This window comes from Leucoraja erinacea, chromosome 20, assembly GCF_028641065.1.
Source record: "Leucoraja erinacea ecotype New England chromosome 20, Leri_hhj_1, whole genome shotgun sequence".
Taxonomy (NCBI): Eukaryota; Metazoa; Chordata; class Chondrichthyes; order Rajiformes; family Rajidae; genus Leucoraja; species Leucoraja erinaceus.
Window position 1 is genome coordinate 33,093,571 of NC_073396.1, and position 20,259 is coordinate 33,113,829.

General features: G+C 40.1%; 1 protein-coding gene across 4 annotated transcripts in view; it reads right to left on the bottom strand.

Moving 5' to 3' along the window:
• Positions 1-1,232: 1,232 nt before the first annotated feature.
• The window catches only part of mrtfba (myocardin related transcription factor Ba), a 181,328-nt gene continuing 162,301 nt past the window's right edge, over positions 1,233-20,259 (bottom strand). For all 4 annotated transcript variants that reach the window (XM_055651834.1, XM_055651835.1, XM_055651833.1 and 1 more), the window contains 6 exons: positions 15,008-16,033; positions 13,779-13,907; positions 9,228-9,386; positions 7,675-7,818; positions 6,687-6,747; positions 1,233-4,869 (listed from right to left, as the gene is read on the bottom strand). In XM_055651834.1, coding sequence (XP_055507809.1) covers positions 4,331-4,869; positions 6,687-6,747; positions 7,675-7,818; positions 9,228-9,386; positions 13,779-13,907; positions 15,008-16,033 — 2,058 coding nt within the window. In that variant the 3' untranslated portion in view covers positions 1,233-4,330. The remainder of the gene's footprint in view (positions 4,870-6,686; positions 6,748-7,674; positions 7,819-9,227; positions 9,387-13,778; positions 13,908-15,007; positions 16,034-20,259) is intronic.

Below are 20,259 nucleotides of genomic sequence, written 5' to 3' on the forward strand. Positions count from 1 at the left end.
GGTGGTTATGTACACACCTAAATATAAAATGTGGGACTTGATCAGGGCTGCTGAAACAGTATATTTGATGCTTATGTATAAAAACATGTTTGAATTTTACCTGGTCCCATTTTATAAGTCGCAGAGCAAGGCACAGGACAGTAACATTTTATTGAAACACAGCAGTAATGATAAATTTCTGATACATATCAGTAACTACAACACTGCCAATATTTACAAAGCTGTCGCAAGTATATGTACCACACATATAAAAATATGCATTACTTATATACAAATGTGCAAAACCAGAGTATTTGAACATGATATGAAATTTCACATGGGTGCAAACAGTACTGAAAAAGGCATCATGGTTTGATATAGACAAACGCATACATTTTATTTTTCTGGATTTCCAAAGACCATATCATATATCTAGTGCTAAAATGTGTAAGATTTCAATTTTGGAAATTTACCAATTTCAAGTTAAATTGAGACGCTAACATAGTATGGCTATGGGGAAAAAAAGATTGTGGAGTTGCACTCAAAACTCCTTAAGGGAAAAAAAAAAGCATTGTTTTTTCTTTGGTAACTTTATCAAAGTTATTTGTAGTTTAATTTAAAGAATCATAAGTTAGAATGTTTTGATTTTGCTATCCACCTAATTGTGAAATCAACAATGCACAATTATATGCCACATTGTTTACATTTAGACATACATAAATCTAATCTTTTTTATCATGTCAAAAGCCTCAGATGCTGGAGGAGACACAAGGAACTGCAGATACTGATTTACAGAATAAGACAGTGTTTTGGAGTAACTTGTGTCCAGCAGCATCTCTGGAGAATATGGATACGTGACAGTGGGGTCAGGATCCTTCTTCTGACTGATTGTGGTGGGGAGGATTAAGCACGAAGAGTGGTGGGGCAGTACCAGGTCTGGCAAATGATAGGTGGATACAAGTGAGGGGATGGGTTTGATTGGCAGAGGTCTGGTCAAAGGACAAAGACAGAAAATGGGAGATAAGGATAGAAAAGACACAAATGATGGCACCAGAGCAAGGAATCTAGATGGAAGGGGAGAAATAGTGTGAATCTAGGTGGAGCCCAAGGATGGGTGGTGGAGGGTTGTTAGTAAGCTAGTTACCTACTATTGGAGGAAATCTGTCTGTAGAATGGTCCAACCTGAAACATTAATCCATTTCCTCCATAGATGCTGCCTAACCGTTAAATTCCTCCAGACGTTTTTTTAATGAGTCCATAATCTGAGATTAAAGTGACAATCTTTTATTTCGGCATGAATAAACAGGGGAAACTAACAGAAGATAGACACAAAAATCCTGGAATAAGTTAGCAGGTCAGGTAGCATTTCTAGAGAGAAGGGATGGGTAGTGTTTTGGGTCAAGACCCTTCTTCAGACAGAGTCCGGGGAAAGGTTTTTCTTTCCCCTGACTGTAGAAGGGTCTAGACCCAAAACGTCACCTATTCCTTCTGTCTAGTAATGTTGTCTGACCTGCTGAGTTACTCCAGCTTTTTTGTCTATCTTGGGTTTAAACCAGCATCTGCAGTTCCTTCCTGCACAGGAGAAACTAACATGTCCATGATATTTAACGATTGGAATTTCACCCAGTTGCTTTTTGAATTCATGATTGGATAAAATGGCGCATAACATTGCCCAATCGCAGTCCTGCATCATTTATCTCAAATATTTGGACATTGGCCTGATTTAGGACTACAATCATTGTGAGGAATTCATAAATGATAAACTATCTTGCATTGTCTTTACAATGAAACTGCATTTAAGGAATTAATCCATCGCTACTTTGAAAATATACTTTGTCACAAAAATATACCAACCCCTCATATTTCTTTCAAATCTAAACTGCAGGGTTTTTTGCATTTTAAGGGATTATTTCTCATTAGCATATTCAATCGCCCCTTCAAACATGGTGTCTATTCATAATTTGCCCTCCCATTCTGTTTAATATTCTTTGGCTGATTTAGATTATGCTCTTACTAATGAAACTTCTATTAAGTATGTGTGATAGTGCATTGACAAAGCATATTGGTGTTTCAAACCATTATCCTGCGATCCAACATCAGTCTGGATCTTGAACACTAATCCCAAATATAGGTTATATCATTATTACAAGATTGCAAACATCAGATTGGTGCTATTTTTATATTGGCAAGGAATCTGTCAGATTCAATGACCTAAACTTCTATTTTCAAATGGCTGGTTAAGTGCAACATTGGCAGTGGCATGGGAGCAGGTTTGACAGAGGTCAAGTGTAAGTGTGACTGGAACAGGCAGAGTGTGGGGTAACATTACCAAGCACAAAGCACAACAAAAGATGCAAGGTGAATATAGAAGTGCCTTTGTAGCTATGGCAACACATCAGAGTCCAGTTTAAGAATGGTTCATTTTTCTGGAACTGCAACATTTATCACATTACTGATCTCAAATTTCAATGGTGTGCAAAAATAATCATATCATTAGTGTTGCTTTGGGAAGACATTCTATGGCATTTACATTTTTGGCTTTCAATTGGTTCTGTGCTTTTAGTTTAATATGTTGTTAATCTAGTTGTAAATCCAAACAATGGGCCTAATCAATAATCCCATGTGAAGATAATACCAATACAAGCAGAACTGTGGGAATCATGATGACAAAGTACTTCAAACAACAAGTACATTCAAACTCTAAATGACTTTTTAAACTGTCTGTTGCACCACAATGCAGGTCAAAACAATCCCACATTCCCCAATATTTAACCATTTGATACAAATCAATATCAAAGGCATGATTAGAACAGCATGACATAAATCAATGCGTTAAACTATTCGAAGGTTGTTTTTGACGGGCACGATAGATATTTCTCTTGGTAAAGGCAATGATTTTAAAATTATAAATTCACCTCCTTTACACTATAATTTAATCCACTAAAATATAGAAAATACAATTTCCTTCTCAAAATTGCTCATCCTGCTTTAGCTTTAAAAACTGCAGTATTTTCTCTGATTTATAAAATCTGTACCTCTACTTATAAACCCTTTGGCTAATTAGTGACTATCAATTCCTTTGGAAGGACACACATTTCAAAATATCACATTGCATTCAACATTATAATTTTTTTCCTTCATCAAGTGTTTGGCAAATCCTGTTGTTCTGGGAAGCAAGCAGAGCAGAGCCTCATACGTCTATAACATTACCTGTTTTAATCCCTCATTCCTATATAAATACAAGGCTCTCCCAGTTTTATTTTCAAGACGATGGATCTTTAAAAGTTAAATATTTAACTACCATGGGGACATTTGGTAAATATGAAACCATGTATTAGGTTAGCACTAATATATTCATGATTGTTTTGTCCAGTGCTGCCTCCTATAAGACAGCAAGGTCAGCGTGTGTGGAACATTACAAATCAAGCACTTGAATATTACTGAATCATTCTACTTGCATCATTCCACCCAAACTTTAGAAAAAGTGGGAAAGTGTTTGGCATTGAAATAATTCAAATTGATCATTTTATCTTTAATGTTGTTTAAATGTTACAGAGGGTCAAGCACTTTTGTGTACGGATGAAATTGCTTGGAAATTAAAATTCATCGATAATTTTGTCGAAAACAAACTGCAACCTTATTGATGAGTTCGAAATGAACAGATTCTTAAATGTCACGAAGAATCTGCTTGAATTAAAACAGAAGGGCCTCTGACAAAGGAAACCCGCAGGATTAGTATTGACCAAAACACCTATGCCTAACCTCTCAAGATGCCATCGTTTTAGTCTCCCTGTTCATTATGGTTGTTATACCCTGGCCCTAGACAATCATATCTGCTTGATGTAATAAAATGATGAAAATATTACAGAAAGAGCATTGACACAAAATGTACAAATTTGGAAAAGATTAATAATTGGTTCAAAAAACATTTCTGGCTTTAAAATAATGAAGTGCTTCATCAGGCTGATAAGAATTCACTGAACCAGCCAGTGTAATGAACTCCACAATATCATGCAATTTGGCTCAGGCCAGCCACAGAAAAGCTCACTTGCATGAAGAAGAAATTCTTTCCAATTTCAATAGAACAGTAACAATTCACCACTGACACCAGATTAAATGTGACATAAAAATAAGAAGTCTTAATATGGCCAGATTGTCAGCTTGCCATGAAGTATTGTTTCTTTCACTACCCATTCTTCTCTCTGGTAACAGTCAAGTGGACCAGGCTGGATAATCTCATCTTGGCTTTCTTTGTTACTAGCTTTAGGTGCTAACCATTGCTAGATGATTGACTCACAACACTAAGAAAACGTACTCTTTTTGCTTGAGTACCACTGCAAGCCTGGTTACATCACTCCCAATGAAGCTGAAGATCGTGACCATCCAGAAAATCAGTGGAAAACACACTAGGAGCAGCATTATTAACAGGAGTCAGCCCTGTACTTGAACCTGGCATCGTCAGATCCAGCCAGTCCATATTGTCCAAATTACTGTCCGGGAGTTCCAAGTTGAGGCAAGAACTCTCATCAGAGAAATGCATATCACAGGGGTCTATCACAGAATGGTGCTGATCCAGAATGCTGGATGTATTCAGTAGGTCATTCTGAAGATCCTCCATTAAAGAAAGAGTGTCTGAGCTCTCCTGGTTGATAGACATTTGAGGAACATTGTCACTGGATGACATTGTACCATCCAGAAAGGCCTCCAGTTGATTTTCTGAACTGATTGAGAGATCATTGGTTGATTCCATCGACAATGGACGAGGAAGCATCTGAATTTGAGGTGGCGGACGTGACAATGCTGAGTTTACAGGCAAGGAGGAGATATTGGCAACAACAGCTCTCATCTTGGTAGCAGGGAACAATTCTTCCTTGACAATTGGTGAAATCTCTGTTGCACAACAAAAGATAGTAAGGATAAGAAAAAAAAAAGCATTTCTATTGATTTTACTGTAATAGGTAATTAAATAATAATCAAATTGAAGATTTACTCATAAGCTATTTGAATGACTATTGTGCAATAATGCATTTATTTCCTAGTACAATTTCCATAAATACTTGGTTAACACACTAGGAACTTGCAAAACATAAGGCAAAAAAATAGAACTGATCATTGAAAAACACAAAACAATATTCTTTCATGTTTTCTACCCCAATCTATTAGCGATTGTTCCAAGAGTTATACTATAATTTCTTAAAATAAGTAGAGAAAAATCATAAGAATGCCATGAATTGAAATGAGGACATGTTCTTGAATGAGATTACAATGATATCAATCATAATGAAAGTGGCTGTTCACATGTGGAGAACGTTATGATGCAAGTGCCGGAGAAGAGTGGGTTTCCTCCCACACTCCAAAGACGTACAGGTTTTGTAGGTTAATAGGTATAAGTGTAAATTGTCCCTAGTGTGTGTAGGATAGTGGGAATGTGCGGGGATCGCTGGTCGGCGTGGACTGGGGCCAAAGGGCCTGTTTCCGCACTGAATAACTAAACTAAACATAGAACTGAACAGCACAGGAACGGGCCCCTAAGACACACAGTTTTCGTGCTGCACCTGATGTCAACCTAAACTGATCTCATCTGCCTGTACATGATCCATATACCCCTATTCCCTGTGCATCCATGTGCCTATCTTAAAGCCTCTTAAACTCCACTATCATATCTCCCTCCACCACCACCCCAGACAATGGTTTCCAGCCCCCCACCATTCTCTCTATAAAAAATCGTGCCCCGCACATCTCCACTAAACATTCCCCCTCTCACCTTATAGTCATGTCCAACGTTTTTGACATTTCCATCCTGAGAAAAAGGCTCCAATTGTCCACCATAATGCCATTCATAATTATGCCTACTTTTATCAAGTCTCCCCTCAACCTCCGACATTCCTGAGAAACCAATGCATGTCTATCCAACCTCATCCAGAGCTGAATCCCTCTGGTTAAACTCTGTCATTTCTCAGCCGATTTCTGCAGCTGATCTACATCCTGCTGTATCTTGACAGCATTCCTCACTGTCTGCAACTCTTCCAATTTAGTGTGGTCTACTACACATACATTTAAGTCTAGGTCATGTATTTATATCACAAACAGCAGAGGTCCTAGCACAGATCCCTGCAGATCTCCACTGGTCACAGACCTCCAGCCAGAACATCTACCTTCCACCACAACCCTGTATCATCTATGAATAAGCCAGCTCTGAATTCATACGACCATCATCATGAATACCACACATCTTAATCTTCTCGATCAGCCTACCATGAGGGCCCTTATCAAAACCCAACTTAAATCCATGTACACAACATTCACTGCCCTACCTTCATCAATCTTCTTTGTCACCTCCTCAACATGTAGTCTACTTCCAATATCATAAAATGCACTTTGCAAGCATCATGTGTTTATAGACGCCTTAACCTGTCTAAACCGTCATGCTGTTGCTTCCATGGTTTGTATAATCTTGCATTCTTTAAATCTTTTGGTTGTAACCACTCTAACACCTAATTATGAGACATGCATGATAGAGTCATCTATTCACTCAATTCCCAGTTCAGGTTAGGTGGAAGTTGACTGAATGTTCATTATACATGTAATATCTATTTAACGAAAGAGGAAGATCATATCATACTCTCTATCTGGTATCTTCCACATACTTTCAGATGTTACTAGTGCATTAGACAGATTCTGATGTTAATATATTTAATTCACATTACCTCCACTTTCAATTAGGATATCAAAAAGGTCATCCATCTGCTGGCTGTGTGCGGTGAACACCTTAAAATACAAAACTTGATCATTAGTTTATCTGACTGTATTCTTAGTTCATTGCCCGTGTTGGTGCAAAGTAGATGAGATGCAGCGTGATTAGAGGGCAGCGATATTAACTTGGAAACCAGCTTTACAATCTCAATAAATGCAGATAAAGAAAACCTTTGTTTATACATCTGGAAAACTCTTATACCTTGCTCGACAATATTCAATTGTTTCTTAAATAATTATACATTTCTCAAACTGCCTACCATTCCAATTAGTGTGCAAACCGTCTGCAAACCGCTAGAGCTGTCCAGGGAATGTCACCTGCTTCTCAGTTGAGTTTAGTTCAGAGGAACAGCAATGGAAACAGGCCTTTCGGCCCATGCTGACCATCAATGGCCCATTCACACTAGTTCTATGCTATCCCTTTTTCTCATCTACTCCCTACATACAAGGGGTAATTTACACAGGCCAATTAACCTAGAAACCAGCACGTCTTTGTAACGTGGGAGGAAAACAGAGCACCTGGAGGAAGCCCACAGGGAGAACTTGCAAACTCCACAAATACAGCATCTAAGGTCAGGATCAAATCTGGCTTTCTGGCGCTGTGATGTAGTGACCCTACTAGCTGCACCACTGTACTCACTCTCCAATCACAATTGTGGCCATCACATTAAAATTGGGTGCTCCTCATGTTAAGGCATAGTGGAGTGTGGGCAGATTCCTCTGCCCAGATCACACCAGCCTTGGTTTCAAAATCTAATTTTGTTTTTGCTCCAAATTAATCTACTTTTATACGGCACCTTTGAAATAAACCAGTTGTAAACCTGCTGCTTTCCTCAAAAGACTCGCTATTTCTATCCTTCAATGCACCTTTTTAACAAGATTATCTACCCTAATACATAATGTTAGATTGTGAGCACATTAAATATCATGCATCCTTCTTACCTCCTGCTGTTTTAGATTGCGAGTCTGCTTGATAGCTTCCTCATATCGAGGAGGATCTTTCGTCTTCGAAACAGCGTTACTAAAGACCGGGGAATGGATTGAAAATGGTTGCTGGGACCGAGATGGGGAGGTAGATGATGCAGACTGTGGAGAGATGGATAACAGAATAAAGATTATTACAAATTGTTAAGGAATAAATTATACCTTTCAGAACTGTTCTCCTATTTATCAATAAGTGAATCGTGTGAAAATACAATGATTTCAGTTCATGTTAAACTGAAATTAGCACAAAGTATTTACGGCCATAAGGGATGTACTACATTTTACAATATAGTAAATGTAATGTCTGTATTATCTGCTTAGGCAATTTCACTGGTGTACATGCAACCATAGTGCCCAGTGATGAGCATCTGTGGAGCTCTAATGAAAGGACAAAGTAATTAATACCCCCTTGAACGCTCCTTTTCCATTTTAAGCGATCACGAGGCACAGAATGTGGTCGGGATATATAACACATTCCCTCTTCCCATTTGGTAACCTCATGACACTGCTGAACCTGAAACAGAGTGTCTGCTTTGGAAGGTTGGTGTCGGGCATGTGAATGATGTTGTCTGCCCAACACAGGTGGGCTGAATGTAACTAAGCCTTAATGCTGGAGATGAATAAATGCATTGTGAGAATACAGTCCACATTCCAAGTATTCAAAGAACTCCTCCAATAAACCACTAACTATTTTACTTGGTTCCCACGCTTTCCTTCAACCCTGATTCCCAAGCTTCCTTTAAACTCTCTGGGTGATGTCTTCTACATTCCTATTAAATTCACCATGGTCCCATTTCCACACTTAAACTCATTTGGTCTCTTTAAATGCATTCCTGCCCTGGATCACTGGGAAATATATCCTACTGCCGTGTAACATCCAAAATAAGTGAATTAAAACTGTGTTGGTGTATTAATAAGAGTCACTACCAGAAGTCTGAAAAATCTGCCTGAGGGTGCTGGATTATGCAAGTTTCACTGAAGTATAATTTGTGGAATACGTTTCTATTTAGTGAATCTTAAGCAATTAAACATCCAATAACTTAATTTCCTTTGAAGATTTAAAAATATAATGAAAACCAGATAAAAAAGGATATTAGAAAGTTTGAAGCTTTTTTTATGCTGCTAAAGTAAATAAACCTGCTGCGATAAATGCAAACACAATTGGATTATAATTTTCAAAGCAAACTATCGTTATAACTGCTGCCCCAATGCGAAAAAGAAAATGGAAGTTTAAAGTTTCCCAAAGGCAATAAGGTTTACCAAAGAAAATCTATGATGCTAGATTTTGTGTTTTTATTTCAGAATACCAGCATCTGCAGTTTTTTTGATCTTCAGGCAACTCATATGTTTTAAACGATTAACACAGGGGATGCTATCCTGTCCATAGGTGGAGACTAATTTGTTGCTCCAAAGTGAGAAAGCAGCAAATATTTAACTTTAAAGCAGAAAAGAATAAGAATGGGAATCTGCCATTATATCCTCTAATGATTTGAAATTGGTTCTGTAATTACCTTTTGTGTAGAGCTGAGTCCATTGCTAGGTGTATTAATACTGCTTGTCCTTGGCTGAAGAACATTACCTGCTGAAGTGTTTATGAAACACTGCTGCACTGATGCTGTGGTTTGAATGTGGTTTGGAAATACACTTGATGGTGGTGTGGATATAAAAACCTGTAATTTACAAAACACAGTAAAGTGGTCTCAGAAAAACACCATGTTACTCCCATTGCAAACAACACACACCATACTCCTTCCATAAATATGATCTGGAGTATTTAAGCCATATCATGCCGCATTGTCAACAATTGGAAAAGTAGTAAATCATGAAACTAGAACACTTTTGGCTTCCACTGTAGCATCAAGAGAGACATCGGGTCTATGACCCCAGCACGTTCTCGAAGATCAAAGGCCAGAATTTCTGTCTTGGCTAGAAACTGCAGGAACATATCAGGCCATTAGTTTAACGCTTGGCATACTCCTCACACATTGTATTCATTTGACTTTTATAGTCAAGTACTCATTGATACATACATAAATCCATATGGAGTAAGATCATATTCTAACTTTGGAGTGATTTTACACTGATCGAATCAAAACTTGTTAAATAACGCACTTCTAGTTATTGCATGGCTTTAATGAATCTCAGTTTTTGGCTCAGAAGCTGACCTCAATTTCAACATATGATAATTAAACATTCTTGACTTTCTATGTTAGGTTTCAGGAATCTGCAGTGTGATTAATGAAGCAGATTTTATGATTAAAATGGAGACGTATTACAGTAATCTATGTACATTTTGCCCAGTTAAAAATGTTTTTTTTAATCATAGCATTAACTAAAATGCACACGTCAGCTGTACAAAGTACAAGAAAAAACAATATGCTTGCACAAAGATTCAACAACTAATTAAGAAACTAGTAATAGGGCCCAGACTGTACAGGATGTTCCCCAAAACACCTGATAGTCTTCAAGCCATTCCACATATGGAAGGTGGATGAACAGAGCATTGAAAATAACAAGACTGGAAGATACGATGATATAAGCGAGTGGCAGTTCAGATTTTTGGTCTATCATTTGTCTATAGTCAAAACAATCTTTCCAGAAGCTGTGATCCCAGAGAACGTGAGACTGGTACCTATTAAATCTTTGTAACATGTTCCCAAAGATAGACTCAAACCTGGTTTTATTATCATCAATGTGCTGGAATAGGTAATAGGTACCTTGGATAACTTTTTTTTACACAAACAGTGGTGGGTATATAGAACGAGCTGCCGGAGGAGGAGGTAGCTGACGTGGGTACTATCATAATGTTTAAAACACATTTGGACACATACATGGATAGGATAGGATCAGAGGGACATGGGTCAAACACAGGCAGCTGGGACTAGTGTAGATGGGGCATATTGGTCGGCGTGGGCAAATTAGGCTGATTCCACACTGTAAGACTCTAGGTGGTCCATGTGCCAGAGAGCTTGAGACTGGCACAAGACAAAGGCAGCTGTAGGTGGGGTATGAGGTCAGCTTCACAACCCAAGTATAAGGTACAGTGAAGCAGTGCAATCGTTTAACAAACGTTGGATTTGATTAGTATATAATCACCCCAAGTTAGAATATGATCTTGTTTCCTATGCACTTCTGTAACAGTGTTTATTTGACAACAAAAGCCAAATGAAATGTATAGAATATGTGAAAAGAATATACCAAGTGTAAAGCAGATTGCGATCCTGTGTGCACACATCTACAAGCTAAGGCAGAAATTATAGTAAAGTTAATCAATGGTGATAGTCTAGTCCCATTTAGGAAAAGTGTTTTTGGGCAGTCAGGGTTTTCATATTGAGCGTCGCAGACTGGGAACATGATACCAAGCATCATACGGGATCACCCAACCCTTATCTCATTTACCAAACATCTAAAAACATGGTTACTGGAAAATCAATACTACACTCATAATCTACCTTAAAATTATTCACCGCTATCTGATCTGTCATAAGCAGCATTGTTTGTCTGTTTGTTTATTGACGCTACAGACAGGAAGTGTCACAGCTGGCGTCCTGGTGCCATCGCAACAACCTAGAGCTCAATGCTCTTAAGATCGTGGAATTGATTGTAGACTTTAGGAGAGCTCCCCCTCCCCTCACCCCACTCACCATCAACAACACCACAGTCACATCTGTGGAGTCTTTTAAGTTCCTGGGAACCATCATCTCCAAGGACCTTAAATGGGGGGCTATCATCGACTCCACAGTCAAAAAGGCACAACAGAGGATGTACTTCCTACGGCAGCTGAGGAAACACAATCTGCCACAGGCAATGATGGTCCAATTCTATACGGCCATCGTAGAGTCTGTTCTCACCTTCTCCACATGGTCTGGTTTGGCTCAGACATCAAGCACGACACCTGGAGGCTGCAGCGAATCGTCCGATCAGCAGAGAAGGTTATTGGCTGCAACCTTCCCTCCATTGATGAACTGTACACTGCAAAGGCCAGGAAGCGAGCGGGCAAGATCATCTCTAACCCCTCTCACCCTGGCCACAAACTCTTTGAATCACTTCCCTCTGGAAGGCGACTCCGGATTGTCACAGCTGCCACAGCCAGACATAAAAACAGTTTTTATCCACGAGTAGTTGCTCTACTCAACAGCCAAAAATCTGTAGCCTCCCTTTGATCTGGTATTTTATTGGTTTTTGTTGGTTCACATACTTGATCAATTTTATTATTATTAATGTTTAGGGTTTTCTGAGTCATTCGTAACTGTCACTGTATGTCATATTGTTACTTGTGGGTGGAGCACCAAGGCAAATTCCTTGTATGTGAATACTTGGCCAAAAAACGTACTTACTTATTGTACTCTTTATTGGTATTTTTCTTATTTTATTGATTGATTATGTTGTGATGTGTTTAACTTGTTTATTTAACATCAACTTGCCGAAGGGACTAAAGATGGAAATTAGCTACTGGCTATAATTTTGCATATTTACATGTAAATGTTTATCAATATGCACTCACCCTGTTTAAATAAATTTAATTAAAAAAAAGAAAAAAAAAAAGATCTTTGAGAACATGCTGGGGTCAAGGATCTGATATCTCTCCTAATGGCTACAGTGGAAGCTAAAATTTAATTTTATTTGACTTGTGCATATAGGTAATTAGTGAAGGAAGGAAAATCAGGTAACGGTGGTCCTATGCCATTCCATATTTTGCCTGAATAAGTGTCCAGGTAGAAATGTGGATAGGCATTATTTAATGTGTCTGGTCAGATCAAGTCAAAATGTAAGGCATGGCTTGGAAAACGTTTTTGGGGACCCTGCCTTTAAAGACAGCATCATCAGTCTGTGCAGAGGGTGCTCCCGTAATGTGGTGCATGCACCAATGTCACCACCGTTGCATGGGACTTATTGGTGGGAAGGATACCCGAGCTCTGTCAGGAGTTTGGCAGGGTTGGTTAAGAGTTGTCAAGTGCCAACGTTTCTGACTGTAAGATAGCCTCACAAATGACAGGTTGAAATTCTAGCAAATATAAAACAAACATGACCATATTGTTCTGCATATAGTGTTTAAGAAGGGACTGCAGATGCTGGAAAATCGAAGGTACCCAAAAATGCTGGAGAAACTCAGCGGGTGCAGCAGCATCTATGGAGCGAAGGAAAAAGGCAACGTTTCGGGCCAAAACCCTTCTTCAGATTCTATATGATGTATAGAGAAGTGGTTGGCAGACAGGAAACAAAGATTAGGGATTAACGGGTCCCTTTCAGAATGGCAGCCAGTGACTAGTGGGGCACCGCAAGGCTCGGTGCTGGGACTGCAGTTATTTACAATATACATCAATGATTTAGATGAAGGGATTCAAAGTAACATTAGCAAATTTGCAGATGACACAAAGATGGGTGGCAGTGTGAGGAGGATGTTATGAGAATGCAGGGTGACTTGGACAGGTTGGGTGTGGGCAGATGCATGGCAGATGCAGTTTAATGTCTCCTCAGATTCTGGTGAACTTCTACCTCTGCACCATCGTGCTGCAAAATCGAAGGTACCCAAAAATGCTGGAGAAACTCAGCGGGTGCAGCAGCATCTATGGAGCGAAGGAAAAAGGCAACGTTTCGGGACGAAACGTTGCCTTTTTCCTTCGCTCCATAGATGCTGCTGCACCCGCTGAGTTTCTCCAGCATTTTTGGGTACCTTTGTTCTGCATATAACCTTGTTAAGAATTTTCTGCTCAGATTTGAATCTGTCACATGGTAGGTAATAGAGAATGTGACTGTCACCCAGATTTAAAATATCTTAGTTCCCCCAATAGGTTTTAATATTTGAGCCTATTTACTTTAAAGAAGCATAGATCAATTAATTGGTAGAATGGCAGAAGGTAGCAATTTAATTGCACCAATCGATATAGTAATGGGACTGGATATGGATGGGCTATTTCAATGTTGGACCTACAATAAGCAGCGTACAACAGCAGCACTTCAGCTGGGAAGGTAAAGATCATGCATCCACCTGCAGCTTTCTGACTCGGAACAAAGCCACTTACTGTACTCCATTGTTGCCCAAGTGTATTTACATTACAAACCTTTCTCATCTGTGCATTCTGGGTCAAAGTACGTTGGGTCACAGGATCCTGTGTTTGTGGTTGCTTTGGAGAGCCTGAAGCTTGTGCAGGTGCAGAGACAGGGACAGGTACTGGTGCTTGTGAAGGAGCCTGCAACATAAACATTTACAGATTGTCAGTGAAAACCAAATCATTCAATTTGCAGCTATATCTCACCCAAATCATTCAAAGTTTTGAACAAGACTGCCCTATATGAATACATTCAAGTAAGTCATGTCTTTGAACGACCACATTAGAACATTCTGTCATTATTCACCTTCCTACAGATTTCATGTCTGTGTTGTATGCACATTTCACTGTGTCGTTAAATAAGAAGCTGGGTTTATTTACATAATGACAACAAAATGGATTAAAAGCACACAACCTACTGCCTGCATAAATAATTCATGATAAACTGAGGAAAATAACACATTCAAAACAATGAACTACACATAATTTAAAGTAATCCCCAGACATCGCTTTATATGTAAAATGAAAAGCAGCTATTTCTGACAAAGAGAGTTTAATTTCTGATAGTATAAAGAAAGTGGCCTCTGTAAAGGCCATGGGGTCTGTGAACTGATATATGTCGTTCTCGGACTCCTTGATATGTGGACCGAAGTGCTGACACTGATTGAGGGACCTTAGAGCCACTAGTGATCACTGAGCACAATTTAATCAGGAGAATCTTTCCCCAAAAGGTCCATTTACCAATGCCCACCTTACATAACATACTGTGGTGAGATCTTCAAAAACGTTTTGTCCCACGGTTGCTTGCCTTGAAAGAGTACTAGATTTGAAATATATGGCTGGGTTTTGGCATTCTAAAAGGGGTATAAACCATGATAATGACTTCTTAAAGATGTCCTAATTTCAATACGTTTTTGACCAGATTTGGCACTGGCATTATATGCCACACCTATTTAGTGTAACAAAAATGCATAATATCCAATTTCTAGAAATTCCAAAGTAAGAAATTGTGAATTTGATCTTCTGAAACACATTTGATGTGAGTTGGTTGAAACTTATGCTTTCTTTATAACTGTTGGGGGATAAACCAGGACGTGACTTTGTAATATTTTCTACTGAAAATAACTGATTTGGTTTTATCCAAGTTAATCTTTCTTGGTTTAAATGAGTTATTTTCCTATAAGTTGAACATTAGTTCAACACACAACAAACAGACATAAAACAAATTCCAGTAACACTACCTGTGATTTAACGTTTCCTGTTTTTAAGTGCTGAGAGTTGCTGCAGAGGTTTGAGTTCTGTGCTTGGATCGCCAATGGAAGCAACAGCTGAGTTCCTGTCTGAGTGGTCAGTAAAGCATGGGGCTGAGCCTGAGCAATAACAGCAGTCTGCGTTTGTCTTGCTGAATTGACGTAAAACGGGGAGAACACGTTCTTTTGCTCAGTCGTCAGCGACGGCCCTTCTTGTTTCACAAGCATGGTATTTCCTTTCGTAGCATTCTGACTGTGTCCCCCCATGTTGATATTGGTTGGGGGGCTCAAGGATGGACTAGAAACAGCCATTGGCTGTCTTGAAGTAGTATAATTAGAGAGAGTGTTTTCTTCCTTGATTGAAGAGTTCAAATGCTGCTGATTCACAGTCACAGGCTGCTGATGCTGGCATCTTTTCTCAATTTCCAACTGAATCTTCAAATCCTCCACCAATTTTTGTTCGTGCTCCAGCTTTCTCATAAGGTTTACAATCTGCCTCTCCTTCTCCTGCAGTTTGCGGTCCTTCTCGGTATCCACACTGGTTAAATCAACTCCTTGCGCAGCAGAACTATTTCCGGCTATGCTCGCCCCTATGTTGTCTTCATTAACTGCCATGTTCACAGGTGAAGTGTGGATTGCAAGCTGTGAGGGAGACACCATGGTCACCAGTTCAGTAAACATATCTGTGAGATTGCTGTCATCGGTACTCAAATTAGATTGTTCAGAGGGAGCTGGAGAGGTGGGAGTTGGGGAGACCGAATTCTCATGAAACTGTATATTGTTTGACATTGTTGTCATGGCTGCCTCTGTGGTCATTGTGGCACTACTGAGAGCAGCACTGGGAAATGTTGAAGTAGTTTGATTTCTTGGAATAGGAGAAATAGAGACAGTTACTAGTGCTGCTGCGACAGGAGTGTTACTTAGATCCTGGTATGACTTCAGTCTCTCTATCAGGTCGACTTTTGTACCAGATACTGGAAGTCCACGCAGTTTCAGTTCCAATTTGAGCTCTGGCATCTGTGCAACATAGGTCAGAAGAGTCAACAATTAACAGGATCAATATTTTCAATTTAAAATGAAATATCACAATTTGATGGGGTAGACATTCCATTCATTGCAACAGTGAACCCCCAGCCATAAATTGATACTAAAACAATAGCATAATGATTGAATATGCATTATAAATCCAGAGACACCAGTTCAAATCCCACTGTGGTCACATGATAAATTAAATTGTAAGTACAGAATGTAAAAATAATGAAGCTAGTGTGAGTAATGGTCAGAGTTCTGTTGGGAAGAAATCTCTTGCCTTAACCCAGTTAATACTACACAACTCTAGACCCACTATAATGTGAGTGGCTAGCCTCTGAACTGGCTCAATACCAAATCTCAAAAAGTGATGACTTCATCAACGATTCCAACATACCACAAAACCACAAAAAAATCGTTAAGAATTGGAATTGGAATTCAACGAGAATACATCCAAGAGTTTACTTTCATTTCCGTCTATAGGATGAAGCCTTGATAAAAGACATGGTGGAAGCCCAGAATAAGAGATTTGAGTAATGAATTTCAGGAAAAACAGGCATGGTGGGGTGTTTGAAGGATACAACGTATTGAATAATTTTAGAGAGGAAAGGGAGTGTGGAGATGGGCAGGTAGTTTTCAAGATTGTGTGATCACGGCCTGTTTCATGAGGATGTTTAATGATAGTGTTTGAGAGGATCAATGCCGGGGAAGAAAGGGCTCACAACTGCAGCAATTAACAATGGAGCCTGGAATCAGCATTTTAGTCTGTTTCAGAGAGAGGAAAAGATGAGCTCAGAGGAGACATGACTTGGGAAATGATAGAGAAAAATACAAATTGATGGTCAAAGTGCAGGAAACAGTAGAAATATGGCTCAAGGGTCTCAGAAAGGGGAGGAGAGAAATAAGGACAAACATCTGCTATTTCCAGGTGTTTCAGTGTACACATAGGATAATCTGTCCACAACTCTGTACGGTATCCATGGAAAGGGAAAGTACTGGTTGGGAATTTTCTGCCTGACAATAGTGGAGGCAAAAGAATATTGGATAGCACAATATTATTTTTTGAGGTGAATTAAGAGAGGCCCTATTTATTTTAATATTCTTTATCTCCACCCCTCGCCCCCCCCCCTCAGGATCTAGATATTTCTAGCAAGGCTGACATTTATTGTCCATCTATAGTTGTCGTTAAGGTAGTGATGAGTAGTCTTCTTGGATTGCAGCAATCCTTCTGCTGAATGTACCCTTTCGGTGGAGTTGAGTAGCGAGTCTAGTATTCATACCCCCACTCTCTCCATCACCCCCCCACCCAGTCATTGTACTTGTCTCACTTGCATCCTGCTGTAACTTGTCTATAACTTGGTTTCACCTAGCCCACAGCTAACAATGGACCCTTTCCATGATCATCGTCACTTTTTTGCATATCTTTCACTTCTTTGTTCTATATATATATCTCTCGTTTCCCTTTCCCCTGATTCTCAGTCTGATGAAGGGTCTTGACCAAGATGTGACCCATTCCTTCTCTCCAGAGATGCTACCTGTCCCGCTGAGTTACTCCAGCTTTTTGTGTCTATCTTCGGTGTAAACCAGAACCTGCAGTTCCTTCCTACATATTATGAGTTGTTGGCACTGCATTCATCGGAGAAAGTGGAGAGTATTTCATCACACTCCTTACTTGCATCTTGTAGATGCTGGAGAAGCTTTCAGGTATCAGAATTAGGTGCCCAGTTCGCCGTTGTGACCATTGTGGGTGGTCCCATTGATTTCTAATCAATGATGCTCCCAGGATGTTGATGGGGAGAGGGCCCAGTGACAGTGCTGGAGTGATGTGAATGTTACCTGTCCCTTGTCAACCGTGCTTGAATGTTGGTACAGGAATTAGAGTAGTTCATCATGGCATCATGCCAGGAATTGAGGGTATGGAGTACTTCATCATCTCTTGAGGAATTGCAAATAGAATTGAAATTGTGCAATTACCACCAAACGTTCCACTTCTGAACTAAGGTCACTAAAGAAGCTGCTGATGATAGCTGGATCTTAGAGATTGCCATGAAGAACTCCCGCAGTGGTTTGGGATGGGTGAGCTCAATAACCACAACTACCTTCCTTTGTGTGAGGTAAGACTCCAACGTCTTTGATCCCTGTTGACTTTAGTTTCACCAGTACTCCTTGATATTCAAATGCTTTTTCGATGTCAAGGGCATTCATTTTCACCTCACCCTGAAATTTAGCTCATTTGTCAATTTTAGACCGAGGATGTGATAAGCCAGGTTGAAACCCAAACTGGGCATTGGTGGGCCAACCTTTGGTGAATAGAGGGCCACTTTAGAACATCCATACCTTTGGTGATTATTGAAATTAGACATTGGGTGGTAATTAGCCTGATTGGATTTGTCCTGCTTTTGTGAACTTATACACCGTGGCAATTTTCCATATTTTGATGTAGATACCATGTGAACTATAACTACAACATTATTATCATTAAAAAATGTATTTCCTTTAACCTTAAAGTATTCCTGCCTTTGTCCAAGTGGGCAAAATTAGGCCATATGGTATTGGGGGTAGAGTGCTGACATGTATAGAGAAGTGGTTGGCAGACAGGAAACAAAAATTAGGGATTAACGGGTCCCTTTCAGAATGGCAAGCAGTGACTAGTGAGGTACCGCAAGGCTCGGTGCTGGGACTGCAGCTATTTACAATATACATCAATGATTTAGATGAAGGGATTCAAATTAACATGAGCAAATTTGCAGATGACACAAAGATGGGTGGCAGTGTGAACTGTGAGGAGGATGTTATGAGAATGCAGGGTGACTTGGACAGGTTGGGTGAGTGGGCAGATGCATGGCAGATGCAGTTTAATGTCTCCTCAGATTCTGGTGAACTTCTACCTCTGCACCATCGAGAGCATCCTTACCAACTGTATCACAGTGTGGTATGGCAACAGCTCTGTCTCCGACCGGAAAGCACTGCAGAGGGTGGTGAAAATTGCCCAACGCATCACCGGTTCGTCACTCCCCTCCATTGAGTCTGTCCAAAGCAAGCGTTGTCTGCGAAGGGCGCTCAGCATCGCCAAGGACTGCTCTCACCCCAACCACAGACTGTTTACCCTCCTACCATCCGGTAGGCGCTACAGGTCTCTCCGTTGCCGGACCAGCAGGTCCAGGAACAGCTTCTTCCCTGCGGCTGTTACATTACTCAACACTGTACCTCGGTGACTGCCAATCACCCCCCCCACCCCCGTACACTCCTTCCACCAGGAAAAAATAATTGCACTACGATGACTGAATGCACGTAAATATATTTATTTATTGCTCATATTCTTTGCCGCTCTTCTGGGGAGATGCTAACTGCTTTTCGTTGTCTCTGTACTGTACACTGCACAATGACAATAAAGTTTGAATCTGAATCTGAATAAATGTTATCCACTTTGGTAGCAAAAATAGGAAGGCAGATTACTATCTAAATGGTGTCAAGTTGGGAAAAGGGGAAGTGCAATGGGATCTGGGGGTCTTTGTTCATCAGTCAATGAAAGTAAGCATGCAGGTACAGCAGGCAGTGAAGAAAGCGAATGGCATGTTGGCCTTCATAACAAGAGGAGTTGAGTATAGGAGCAAAGAGGTCCTTCTGCAGTTGTACAGGGCCCTAGTGCGACCACACCTGGAGTATTGCGTGCAGTTTTGGTCCCCTAATTTGAGGAAGAACATTATTAAGGGAGTGCAGTGTAGGTTTACAAGATTAATTCCCTGGAAGGCGGGACTGCATATGCTGAGAGAATGGAGCGGCTGGGCTTGTATACTCTGGAGTTTCGAAGGATGGAAGGGGATCTTATTGAAACATATAAGATTATTAATGGTTTGGGCATGCTAGAGGCAGGAAACATGTTCCCGATATTGGGAGAGTCCTGAACCAGGGGCCACAGTTTAGGGATAAGGGGTAAGCCATTAGGAACGGAGATGAGGAAACACTTTTTCTCACAGTTGTGAGTCTGTGGAATTCTCTGCCTCAGAGGGTGGTGGAGACCAGTTCTCTGGATACTTTCAAGAAAGAGCTAGATAGGGCTCTTAAAGATAGCGGAGTCAGGGAATATAGGGCGAAGGCAGGAACGGGGTACTGATTGGGGATGATCAGCCATGATCACATTGAATGGCTCGATGGGCCGAATGGCCTACTCCTGCACCTATTGTCTATTTTGCATAGACTAAACATATAATGGC